We start from the raw sequence: 13,477 nt of genomic DNA on the forward strand, positions 1-13,477 counted from the left end.
TTTCATAATTTGGGGTGGGGCTCGTAGACAAACCGATCCTCACCACGTAAATACTTCTTCTGGTCGTTTCTTTCTTTTTCTTTTTCTTTTTTCTCTGGCTTATCATCCGAAAACAAATCCTCTTAGCGCCAGATCATGGCCACTCATATAAACAAGTTATGGCCAGTCCACCTTGACAGCACAAATTTCTGACCATCACATGATAGATTGTATTATTGTAATCCACGTAAATACTTCTCAAACGACGCATAATTAACTTTCAATCACTCGTCATGATTTCAGTAAATAAATGAAATCGAAAATCCAAAAGGAAAACATTATCATTATCTTGATAATTTTTAACTAGTTTGAAGGAACTTGAACATTATCTGGATCTGAAAAGGTCAAAATTTATAGCAGAATCGAATCAAAATCTATATAATGTCACCCTCCTTTCTATTTCAGAAAACAAAACTACATGCCAGCATGAGAGGGAAGAAGGGAAAACTATGGTTGATGCAAAAACAGTCAGGTATACACAAGTGGGGTAGGTATCATATGGTTAAAAGCATGGTGGCTATTTACAATTCAACTAACATGATATGCGGGGGGAATCAATCAAAACTCAACACCACTATTTATCTGAACAGAAAAGGAAGGTTGGCCAACATTAGAGAGAGGAGTATCGAGTCTCACAACCAGGCCTGAGCTCCCCACATTACCATTCCACTTAGACCTGCCAATCTGCAATAGGAAACAAAAAGGAAAGGGATGTTAGGCAATGATGAATAAATAACACCCGCAGTACCATATTTACCTGCAATCATCATCGTCTATGTCAGGATCGATCAACGATCCATTAAACATTACCATGACAAAATGATATTAGAAACAAAAAAAGAAACTGTTTAATTGAAAATTGAAGTACAAGTTCATTGTTTGTCTGGTTCCACAACCATATTAGTTGCAGCACATCAGTTGTTAGAACGTACTCACTAGAATTTAGCCCTTCCATCTAGATGTAGTGCAACTAATAAGTGCTGATGAGACACCAGTTATATCTATGCACTCAGCATCTATTAAAAAAGTTTTATTGTTGTCACAAAAGAAATTCATATTTTCATATTCAATTGTTGCTTTCATAAAGTAGTCTGTATACAAGACATTTTAAGAGGTAGGAGAAGATTCCCGATATTAATGGCCTCCTGATGATATCAAATTAGAGTTTGACTTGTGGGATTTCATAGATATTTCCTGAACTTTCACTCTCGTGTCAACCTGTGCCCAAATTTTTCAAAATATTACATGTCAACCTGAAAGTCTCACTTAGGAGATGACTTCAGATTGATTGCCTTCCAAAGGTAAGAAGTGTTTAATAGCTTCGGGGAAAAACTGCAAATATCAACCTGAACTTTCTTTACAGGCAAAAAGAAATTCATTTTAAGGACCAAGAAGCATCTGAGGGAAGGTAGCATCTAATAGAACTCCATTAATGATTATGATGATGTAATGGAAAAAAAAGACGAAAAAAAAGACAAAAAAAAAGAAGCAAAACTTCAAGATCATCGTTGATTCCACCATGCAAGAGGCCAAAGCCATGCATAGCAAGACTGTAGGCAATGAATAGAATCCCAGAATGAGGCGCATATGGCATAGATGTGAATGATAATGAGACATGCAATCCAAAAACAGAGCGTGTTTACAACTATTTTGTCCAGCAAATGCATGCATCTAACAACACAGCATAGCTCCACAGCGAAACATGGTGAAAGATGATGATAGGACAAAAATCAGAACAAGATCTCCTCCTCATTAAGGCATCCATTGTCTATTTTTCTTTTCTCGAATTCTGTTGGTGGACATTTGTGATCTCTTTCTATTATGTTCCAGAGTTGTTTCTCAGATGCAAATTGGCAACCAAAAGATTTGGGGCAATTAGATCCAGAGTATAATACTCAAATATTGCTATTTGAAATCAGAGAAAGCTTGGGGTGTTCTGGATTGCAAAGGAGATTGAATAGTAGATAAATGTAGAAGATTCTGTACTTTCAAAATAAACAGGAAAATAAGAGGATGATAATTTAGGTTTGGGAAAAACTGAAGGTACTTATGAAAAAGCATTCAAAGAAAAGGAGGTGATTTGTTTCTGATGAAAATGGTTTTGCATTTTTGCACACAAGTAACCAATTGAAAATAGCTTCTTCGTTTTTTTTTTTTTTTTTTTTTTTTTTTAGTTTGTGCACGAGTTCTCACTCCAGAGGATTATGACAAAGGACTGCCAAATATGGGAAGATTAATATTTTCACAATCAGGTGTTCCAGATACAACCAGCAAACAGGATGGTGAATTGATGGTTTGTCTTTCAGTTCATTGCTCTTACAGGGAATTCTAACGTTCTAACCTGTCAACTCTTTGATAACAGTTGGACTAGCAAACTGTACCCCTTCATTTTAATGTGGATTATCGGGTTGGAAGGGAACAGCATTTTTCCAATGGCATGAAGGGTGCATGAGATTAACCAGCGTTTCCTTAGATTCTCAGTCTCAATGAAGATAATTCCCAGTACTTTCCATTGTTATCTATATTTTGGGATTCATTATCCTACCATTTATTTGATTTTCATGAACAGCTAGGTGCAAACTTCCCATGTACCTGGGTCCCATTCTGTCAACTAAAAAAGAAAAGGATGGACCAAGAAACCAAAGATTCTACCAAGCAGAGATGTATAACAGATAAAAAGATATGGATCAACAGCAGATAATGGAACATCAAAGCTTACCGATAGTGATGCAAATGCAGAAGGGTGCGTCGTTGCAGCACAGCCGCATATCAGATTCAGATGGTCATTCACTGAGTGAATCAGTTCTGCATGCAAACCAGGATTGCTTCCACCAAAAGTGGGGCACAAACTGAAAAGATATCATTAAGAGAATAAAAAGGTAATTATATTTACTTACAGTACCATAGAAGTTGAATAAATTTGCTCGACTTAAAGATACAAAACAAGTGTGAAGTGAAAGTACAAAAGTGAAGGGAAAACAGGTTCTGCAAACATAGGACCATGTATTTGAATGATAGCTGGCAAGTGTATTTTGCCCTCAACAAGATCTACTTTGTTTTACCAGTAGTCATGCTTTTTCCAAAAGTCAAACCATTTGTGAGCATGAGATAATTGATATCAGGGTACCATCAGGTCTAGGGAATATCAACAAGTTAACTAAACCCAGTGGTAATGACCCAATAAAACAATCATGTCTTCTCATCGACGCTTAATTGTTTACGGTGGAGAAATGCTGATTAAAACAACAAAGATTGATCATAAAAAAAAAAACACCAGGTCCAACCTTTGTTTGGCACCATCAAGAAATGCAGACTGGCCCTGGTTTGTGATTGTTTAACCAAGTACACACGAAATGTGTAACTTTTTTCCTGTTGACCAAATTCTTCTGATGCCACTTTATAAGAAGCAGAAAAATAATAGTTGCACTGTCAGAGTCTAACGCAGCATGTTAAATGAATGTTATAGAACAAGCAACTGGGATTAGCTCTGAAGAAACGTTTTCTACTTCTTTCTGGCTTCAGTTTACTATTTTTGGATGACAACAGTGTTCAGTTATCTCTCAATGAAATTATCTATTAGTTATGAGGGAAAACTGGTGTGCAGTTTAAATGTAACATAGCATCAAAATTACCAAATGCACCAGATATGCTATCATTCAGATCTTCAGGCATAATGAGGGCTCAAACTGGCAGTCATAAACACAGAGGACACCTTTTTTTTAGATTCAACACTGTTGCTTCAGCAAATCACCAATGCAGGTCATTCAGGGTTTTATTATTTCTGTTTTCCTATTCTTGTATTTCTCCTTTTTTTTTCCTTATTTATGGTTAGTTCATTGAGTTCACTGGTTTCTGTAGATTGGTCCAGAATTACATATAAACCATACCAAGCTACGAAAGGAACTGCAGGATAACCTGCAATGCAAAAGCTAACAATGTAAATAGCAGGATCGGCCTCAGAAACCATGTTTGTTTTCACAGTTACTGAAGCACTTCAAAATTAAAAGGCCAGAGTCAATAATAAGGCAGCTACTCTGCTTGTATCTTCACATGTATGGCAAAAAAAAGAGTGATCATAATTTTATTAAACAAATATGAACATTAAAAGTTACCTGAACTGAACAGTTGGCCTCACCATAAGACCAGATCTCTGCCATGCTAAAGAATGTGCAAAACCCAATGTAAACGATTTGTCAGGCCATTGTACCATCGGTGTGATGCGTGTTCCCCACTTATTCTGATAAATTATTCAAAACAATAGGCTTTAGTCCCCACCAAAATTAATGCACACAAATCCACTGGTATACCCTGAAATCATCAAGTACTCGCTGACAAGTTCAAAACCTGACCTTATGAGAGAAGCTGAATCTCATTTCCCCAGGATATTGCCCCTGAGCTTGGAGAAGACCTCCGCAAAGAGGTACGATAGCACTGGTAGACAGTCCTTCACCAGATACATAGGTCAATTGCCCATTTGGAAACTGTAAATCTACAAAAGACTGCATGATGAAAGAGACAAGGAGAAGGAAGACAAGAAGAAAGGTCAATGAGAAATCAGCTCCACAAATTTTAAAGATTTAATGCAACAAAAAGACATTGACTGCATCTTCATGCTTTCATTACAGAGGTTATTGCTTCTGCACTCAACTGGATCACCAGGCAATTGCAAAGCCATGTATAACACTTTTGGGAAAGGTTTCTGCTTGAGGACAAGAGGAGGAAGGATTGCAAGGCTGCTCTGATATTCTTAGTTTTCCCTTTTGAAAATAATTTCCACAAGCTATCCTGGCCCCCACCAAAAACTAGAATCTGAATTTGGGATTCAGCCTAGTTAAATAGAGTTAAGTTCCATTCACATCCCTGCTTTGCTCCACCTCCCCTTCCTAAGGAATTTTTACTTCATATGAAGAAGGGGAAATGGCATGATGCTAGTTGAATCTCAAGACAATGAAAAAGCTACAAATTTTTCCAACTATGAAACTTTGTCCACTGATAAAAATGTTCTTTTTTGGAAAGATGAAAGAAGAAACTTTGTTAAAATGGGAAGAATTTGTAGAAGAGACATTCAATAGAAAGATACAAAAACAAGATAATTTATAATTCTGTTGAATACCAGCAAATAACTTCTAAAATTCCTTAAAGCCTTGTAATATTAAGAGGCTAGGAACACTATCCTATCCCACAAAAGTTGCCAGATGCCTCAAAGCCGAAGCATCATGCTTACTGTTTCCCCTTCTTCATTGAATCCACAATATGTAGAATACAGCCTATTGCTTTTGGCTGCCCACACTAAAGCCTCTAGATACAAATATGAAACATAGACTGATTCTGATGCCTTTCATAGCTTAGAAGGAGCTACAACTTACACAAGCTAAAGGATTGAGACAGAGCATTGACATTAACAACCACCTTCTATGTTTTGACCACACAGCTGGACACAGTGAATGCATTCCAGTCTGACAAAGATACAAGAAAAATAGTGCATTAGAAGAACAGATTAATAAAGCAATTATAAAGAGATATCCAAATGCAAAATCTAATATAGTACAAGGGAAAACCGATTCTCAATGAAATGTTCTGTATCAAAATAACAAAAAAAAAATGACATGTCAAATAAAGGCAGGAAACCATGATCAAGAACAGAAGATCTTAGGATATGGAAGCTAGAAGATAAAGACTAGGAAGATGGGATATCAGCATATGCACCAAAAATCAACCATTGTGACAAAAAACAAATATAGAAAAAAGGTTACCATAAAGCTAACAAAATTACATAGGGAACAAAACGCAATTAATAGGAATAGCTGGAAATCAGTATAACAGCTGGGATTGAGCAAGCAAGAAACATTTAGTGAATACATAAGTTCACTTGACTACAGCCCATGCCCATTTCTTGTCAAGCTTCAGGTGAAATCTAAAGGTTAAGAGCACATAAGCTTGCTGTATAGATGAGGTTTACCAAAGAATATCCAAAAGCTAGGGAGAATATTGTAACACTTCTATGACGTCTATTTTCACACTTCAATTAAATAAACAGAAAATTGGGCATACCTTCCTATCATACCCATACCAAAGCAAGTGTTGCTTTGAAAGATGCACAGGCAGAAGAAAGGTTGAATCACGCACAATCAACAGAGGTCCAAGCTGGACAAGGAACATGGATGAATTATCATTTCTTGATGTGGAACTTCCATGTGATGCCTCTACTCTCCATAAATCTCCCCTTGCAACCAAAGAACCCTCAATGTTGTGAGTTCTGCTGTCATAAGTTGAGGTAATGTTTATGGTCCCCTGCATCCAGTGGAAATGAACCATAAAAAGAATGCACAAACGGATTACAATTAAATTCATACTGAAATCCTTGAATTATGTTCACAATAGCATTAAAAAAAATTAAAATAGTGAGACTTAATTTCCTCTCTAAGGGTTTCTTGATGTTGTTCAAGCCACGCAAAATTTCAATACCAAGGAAAATTCTGTTTTTGACACATTGTGAACCTCTCCTTCAATTGCCTACAATTTGCCTAGATCCCATCAAATAAATGTGATTGTGACCTTGCTATAGAACCATGTCCAAACGGTAATTCTATATATGATCAACCACATTATCTAAGGACAACTATTATGAAGAACCAATGAAAACCACAAGGATATTATATTCCACTCTATACTTTTCAAGTCACTCAAGACATTAACTTAAGTATACAGCACAAAACAAAAGTAGATCATTAATGAGATCACAACAAATTGAAAGTCCCTAAAATGAAGGCAAACCAGCATTTGTAAGACAAAGCTAGCAAGGAAGTAAAAACAAAACTAAAAGAAAACACAAATATCAGGATAAGGAAATTGTGATGCAGGATTTTATTTTTATTTTTTGGGAAAATAGATATTTTCCCAAGTTAATTTTATGTTTTCCTATTTTTATTTTCTTAATTTGTATTATTATGTTTTTCTAGTTTTTTTCTCAATTTGAAGAGAATAGTTTTTCTACTTTATTTTTCTTATTCGGTATTATTAGGATTTTCTAAATTTTGTTTTCTATATAAAGGGCTTATAATAGCCTTTGGCAAGTGAGACATGGATGAATACAAATTGAATATTTTGGGTGTCTCTCCATAGTTATGGTATTCTTAGACATTGAGGGTTTTGACTTGTAACAAACCTAGCTATCAGTTTATATCAGAACCCAATAATTCTTAGTGGTTTTGGTTGGAGGTCATAGAAAACATGTATCAGAGCTCATAAATTTTTAGTGGTTAGTTGTTGTATGTTGTTGAATAACAATGGCTAGAATAGGTCACAGAACATGATGTGCTTATTTAGGAGGGAATGAGGAGGTTCCCTTAAGAAAGAAAGAAAGAAAGAAAAAGTCCAAGAACTAGTGTGTTGTTTCAGTTGTTGTTATTGAAAATCTTAATGGTAAGACTCACGATGGGGCAGCTCATCAAAGATGTTATATTAGGGACCCATGATGGGAAGGCCAACACAAAGATGTTGGGGATCCATGATGGGGTGGCCCACACAAAAGAATGTTTGTTGTGGAAGACATTTTCTAACTAAGGTCTAAACTTGAGGGCAAGTTCCTTCCAACCTGAGGAGACTAATAAAATAAATATTTTCCTAACTTAATTTTATGTTTTTTTATTTTACTATTTCGCATGATTATGTTTTTCTAGTTTTTTTTCCTATTTGAAGAGAATAGTTTTCCTATTTTATTTTTTCTATTCAGTATTATTAGAGTTTTCTAGTTTTTTTTTCTATATAAAAGGTTGTAATAGCCTTTTAGCAAGTGCAACATGGATAAATAAAAATTGAATATTTTGGGGGTCTCTCCATAGTTGTTCTTAGTCTTTGAGGATTTCGACTTATAACAACCTCCATTATCCTTCACTACCGGCTGCGTCAAATTACTTCTAAAACGAAGCACTCTTGCTGAAGAAGAGAGAAGGAAGGTGTCATCTAATCCTCTTTCTTTTAGACACAGCCCTTGCCAAACAAAATGGCACATTGCTTCAAATGCTCCACTACTAACTAGACTGGACATTGTACTTTGCATCAGCTAAGACTTCTAAAACAACACAGGCTTTCTCAAACAGAAAGTCCTGTTGCTTCAAACGCATCATCGTTTCCAGATAGCCACTACTATCTAGACTGGATAACGTCCTATATCTGTGAATTTTCTATCAAGGCTACAAAAAGTTGAAAATCAACCAAAACATCTCCTCCATAAATAAGAACGAAGACTTATTCCTAGTCGAGTTCCAAAAGATAATATCACTTACATACAAACAGTTCAATAGACAATTTAGGCTAAAAATCTGTTAGGTGGTCTATTCCTTCAATAGCATTAGAAACTATACACAAATTGCATTATTGTATGAAATGAGCACTTCTACGCTAACAAAACATACACAACTAAATTCTTAGAACACAATAGCATATAAAAATCATTACCTGTGGTTTGCCAAGAAATCCCACACCCTTCAAATTAAACCCACCAATTTCCTCTTCCAACAACTCATCCACTCCACGGCTGCCAACGCCACTATTATCCTCCACAAACCCAAAATCCCTCAACCTCTCTCTAACCAAACCCAACTCTCCCTCCAAACATAGCCCCATCTCACTCCTCTTACCATCCATCCTCAACCCAGCCCCCACGCTCTCCTCCTGCTTAAACGGCACTGGTAATCTCCTAAAAAACTGATGCACCAATCCATTCAAAGCCGCACCAAAATCAGCCCCAGCTTGTCCAATCCTATTTCCAATATCCAAAATAGCCGAAACTCCATCTATCCCTGAATTATCAGTTAAAACCCCAAAATCATTTTTACTAAAACCATGTCCCGGAAACTCCAGATCAAAAGGCTTCGATTTTGGAGAGTTCGGCCAAGAAAACGTAGGTGGGTATGTCATATGTGACTGTATAAGGCCTGAAAACCCTTGAGCTAGCCGGTCTGCCAGGTCCTGGCCATGCCTTTGGACCTCTTCCCATGCTTCAAATGATCTTTCTACTGACATTTGGTTTGGAAACTCAAGTATTCATGCGATTTTCACAAATGGGTATTCGACAAATTTACTAAAAACACAAATTTGAAGGTTTTGGAGATTTATTGACAGAAAAAAGGTTGAATTTTTATGTGTTAGGTGACAGTTGTAGTTGCAGAAATGTTCACATGAAATATTAATAAACTAAAAACAGCTTCGATATTGAAAGATTTTTATTCCGAAAAGGGGGAAGACATTTTCAGCTTCAACGATATCAAAAAGATAATTTAAGAAGAAAAAATAAGGAAAAAGACTGACTTTGAAGCCGAAGCTGAGGGGAAAAAAGTCCAAAGCTAGTAATTCAAAAGCTGCAAAATTTGAAGCTTGGATTTACACTTAAAAAACATAGCTTTGAGATCAAGATTTCGTTTTTTGAGCTTTAAAAGAAATGAATTTTGGGGTTTGATATTTTGCTTTGCTCAACCAGAAGGAATCAAAGTGTGAAGTTAGGGATTTGAAAGAGACAATTGGGGATTTTGTATGTTTTTTAAACATAAAAAGAGAGAGAGGACTGAAGACGGAAGTTTTAGCAAGGAAATGATAGGAAGGGGTTTTTCACCGGGGAAAATATATTTAGTGTTTATCTGGTACTTCAAAAATTTTGAGATTTATTTTTTAAAATTAATTTTTAAAAATTATTTTATTGTATTAGTATTTAAAAAAAAATTATTTTGAAATATTTTTTAATAAAAAAATATTTTAAAAATAAATCATTATTATTATCTTAAATACCCGTAGCATTTTTTTAATTTAAATTAAATATTAAATTAAAAACAAAATTAAGATATGCAGTGATTTTACTATTGAAGTTGCACTTTTTATAGTTAATTTTTTAAAAAAAATTTCAATTTGATTTCTGATTTTTTTTATTATAATTAAGGGAGTCAGGAGATTGTAAAATTGAAATATAGAGGATCAAAGTAAAAAATAGATGGCAACTTTGAATTTTATCTAAACATTTAATCTTGTCTCTATTTTTTTTTTTTTTTTGTTAATAAGTGGTTAGTTCCTCTAGTTGTAAGAAATTTAATTTTGATATTAAATTTCATTTTTTTTATTTTTTTCAGTTTTTTTTTCATGAGATAAGAAAGAGACACTCTCTAGAATTTGGTGTATAGAGAAAAAGTCTTTGTTAACCCCTATTTCGACTACTAAAATGGTTGAAATTAGTGTCAATAGGATCTATTCAATGAAAAACAAAACTTAAAGTTGTTGTTTTGAACCTTAATATAGCTTAAAAAACCACATCTAAATTAAGAATAAAAAATTTTATTCAGGTTGATTTTGTGATTTGGATCATTTTTTTTGTTTATTAGGTTGATATATTGGTATGTTGATCTTTTAAGAGTGTTTGTATGGTGTTTTGGGGTTAAAATAGGTTGAAAAAAGATTTTTTTTCATAAAAAAACCAATAGGTCCAATTTTTTGGCCATCATAGTGATGTACAAAATCTGAGCTGACAAACAACACGTCATCTGCACAACAGGCAACATGTTGTTTGTTTATTTTTTTTCAAAAAATAGGGGCGAATGATAAGTTATCTACTCCTTTAAATGAGAAAAAAATTTACAGGCACAGGCATGCAAGTCTGGGTTTAAAGGTCCACGCGCCTAGGCTCTTCTTTTCACAGGCCTAGGGCGTTAGCCCATGGGTTTGCATTGTTGGGCTATTTTTAAGCCCTTTTTATTTTTTTTAGTATATTTAGGTTAATTATAGATTTATAAAAGAAATATCGATCCCGGTAGAGTCTATGACCCATATCGTAAGTTTGACAAGTTACGCCACAACATCCAGTCTATTAATTTTTTTCTTTTTTTAATACCTTTTTTGTACCTCAGATTTTTTTTTAAAAAAAAAAACAATTTCACCATTTGTTATCGATGATGTATTTTATTTATTTATTTAACTTCAAACAAAAAAAAAAAACACAATTTGACCATTTGTTATCAATAGTCTACTTTTGTTATCTTAGTCACACACAACTATCATGTTTTTTTCTTTTTAAAAAAATATTTTATACAAAACAATTCTCATATGCTTTATTAACATATAAATATATTAAGTGAAAAAAAATTTATGGGATAAAAAAATTATTGAATCTGATGGCGTGCATAACTTGCGTCGCAAGATAGATTGATTGACTCCAGTTCACATGTTTTTTTTTAATTGGTTTTTGTTTTTTACCAAATTCATCCTTCAACATTGAGTTAGGTTGAGATTTAGCTTTCTAGTTTTTTTTTTTAAGATGATCTCCGTAAGTTTTGCAAGTCAACCTAGATTGACCTAGATAGATCTAATATGTTTCCATCTAAATTTAAATTAATGGTTAAAATCTATTTTTTTTAGACACGCTAGCAATACCTTGACTTTTTTTTACATTTGAAATAAATATTACTCCAACTCAGGCGTAGCGCGGGCTAATAAACTACTTACAATTAACAGAACATATAAAACGCGTTGCCAAAATACTATAGATTTTACTTAGCACACAGACACAAAAGACTATTTATTGTGACAATAAAATTACACTTTCATCCTTTGAAGAAAATTTCGTTTGCCTTAGTTTTGAGGGTGGTTTCATCTTTTTCAAAGGTCAATTAGTCAATAAAGATTTGTTAGGGGTTATTTTCATCTTTCTATTTTTTTATAAACAATACAAATACTTATTTACTCCCACACTAAAAAAATTTGAACAATTGGCCAATGGTATTTATGCCTTTTTGTTTTTTACAAAATTATGCATCGACTTTTATTGTTAAATCGTTTCCCAAAAAAAAATAAAAGAAATTTATTTTTAGTCCGAGAAATAAATTAGATCAAGTTAGATGAAATAAAATTAGATAAATGAAGGGGCAAAATTGGATAAAAAAAAGTTACAAAGCATAAAGTTATTAGAGGGAACTGAGGTGGAATAAAAGATAATTAAATACAAATGGGGGCCAATGTGTAATTAATGGAAAATTATGGTATAAATATTAATTTCTTCTCCACCCAATCAATGGTTTACATGAGAAAAAGGGGATAAATTGTGGTTTTTTCTTCTAAATTCTTGCAAAATTCAATCAAAAAAAGAGAGATGATGATGTTTAAAGCTTTAAAAAGGAATTACAAAGGGAGATTAAAGGTTTTGGGTAAGCTTTTGGAGAGTAAATTAAGGGTTAGGGTTTTGAAAAAGAAGGGGGGGAATTGAAAGGGGCTTGATTTCCTAAGCTTTCAACACTTGGAAAATCATTCATTTAAGATAAGAAATATCTTAAAATAGATTAATTGCATTGAATTTAAGTTTTTGTTAATGAATTGTGAATGTCATGTTTTTGTGAGGATGAAATTGTATTGATTATGTAATGGGTTAATGTTATTGAGATTGGTTAATGATTATTAGCATGAATTAAGAATGGGTAACAATTTAACGTAAAAAAATTGAAAGAATAAATGCCTTTTTTATTGGATTAGTTTCGGCTAGGGAGAAAAATTGGGTGATTGGAAATCTTAATGCCATTAACTAAGATTGTTGGAGATTTTTTATTAGGTGAATATTGATGGATAGGAAAAGAGAGGAAAAATTAAAAAAAAAAGTAGATTAGTCATTAAGAAACGAAAGGAAAAAATTTATATTGGTTAAAGGAAAGGAAATCGGTTAACTTCATGAAAAGAAAAGGATGAGTCAATTTGGTTGGGTCAAATAATGAGGAAGTTATATAAAGTTGTACAGATTAAAAAACTGGAAATAAAAAAAAAAAAAGGAAATAGACATCGTCTAGAATGGGAATACTTGATACAAATTAAATAAGAATTCAAGATTTATATGAAAAATAAAATTGAGTGATTGATGGATGAATGCCCAATGATGTGTTGGTTTTATTGATATAGGCGAGGCCATGGAACCCAATCAGCAGCAGGGGACCAACTCACACGCATAAACATCAAGTAGGTGTTTGACATCTTGTAGGTAATTAGTTAGTTTCTAATAATGATTTTATTATTTCTATTGAATCTTTGTCTAGAGTTGTAAATGGAAAGAGAAACAAATTTAAGAAACTAATTCTCTGGTTAAAGAGAATAATACCTTATTTAATGGACAATTTGAGAAACTAACCCCCTAGTTAATGGGATTAGTGCCCTATTTAATGAGCAATTTAAGAAACTAACTCCCTGGTTAATGAGATTAGTGTCTTGTTTAATGGGAATTTGAGAAACTAACTCACTAGTTAATGAGATTCACGCTTTGGTTAGTGGGAGATTAATCTCTCGGATAACAAAAATTAGTACCTCGGTGAATGGATAATTAAGAATCATAAAATTGGATATTGGTGATGGAAAAAAAAAGGGGTGGGTTAGGCTAAAAGTGAACATACTACTATTCTCTTATATCCAACATTATAAATGT

General features: G+C 33.6%; 1 protein-coding gene across 3 annotated transcripts; it reads right to left on the minus strand.

Moving 5' to 3' along the window:
* Positions 1-297: 297 nt before the first annotated feature.
* Positions 298-9,634, minus strand: LOC7455932 (uncharacterized). 3 transcript variants are annotated; one of them, XR_002976810.2, is made up of 8 exons: positions 8,497-9,634; positions 6,091-6,330; positions 5,406-5,495; positions 4,389-4,538; positions 4,152-4,276; positions 3,324-3,434; positions 2,759-2,888; positions 704-723 (listed from the first exon to the last, which is right to left on the minus strand). XR_002976810.2 is itself a non-coding variant. In XM_024581421.2 (7 exons), the coding sequence occupies exons 1-7, from the start codon at positions 9,061-9,063 to the stop codon at positions 598-600; spliced, it is 1,428 nt and encodes a 475-aa protein (XP_024437189.2). In that variant the 5' UTR covers positions 9,064-9,632; the 3' UTR covers positions 298-597. The 3 variants fall into 3 exon arrangements, 2 of the variants coding, with proteins under 2 accessions (XP_024437189.2, XP_024437190.2); XM_024581421.2 differs by lacking the exon at positions 3,324-3,434 and having other exon boundaries at positions 298-723; positions 8,497-9,632; XM_024581422.2 differs by lacking the exons at positions 704-723; positions 2,759-2,888; positions 3,324-3,434 and adding an exon at positions 3,454-3,954.
* Positions 9,635-13,477: the final 3,843 nt, after the last annotated feature.

This window comes from Populus trichocarpa, chromosome 11 (genome assembly GCF_000002775.5).
Source record: "Populus trichocarpa isolate Nisqually-1 chromosome 11, P.trichocarpa_v4.1, whole genome shotgun sequence".
NCBI lineage: Eukaryota > Viridiplantae > Streptophyta > Magnoliopsida > Malpighiales > Salicaceae > Populus > Populus trichocarpa.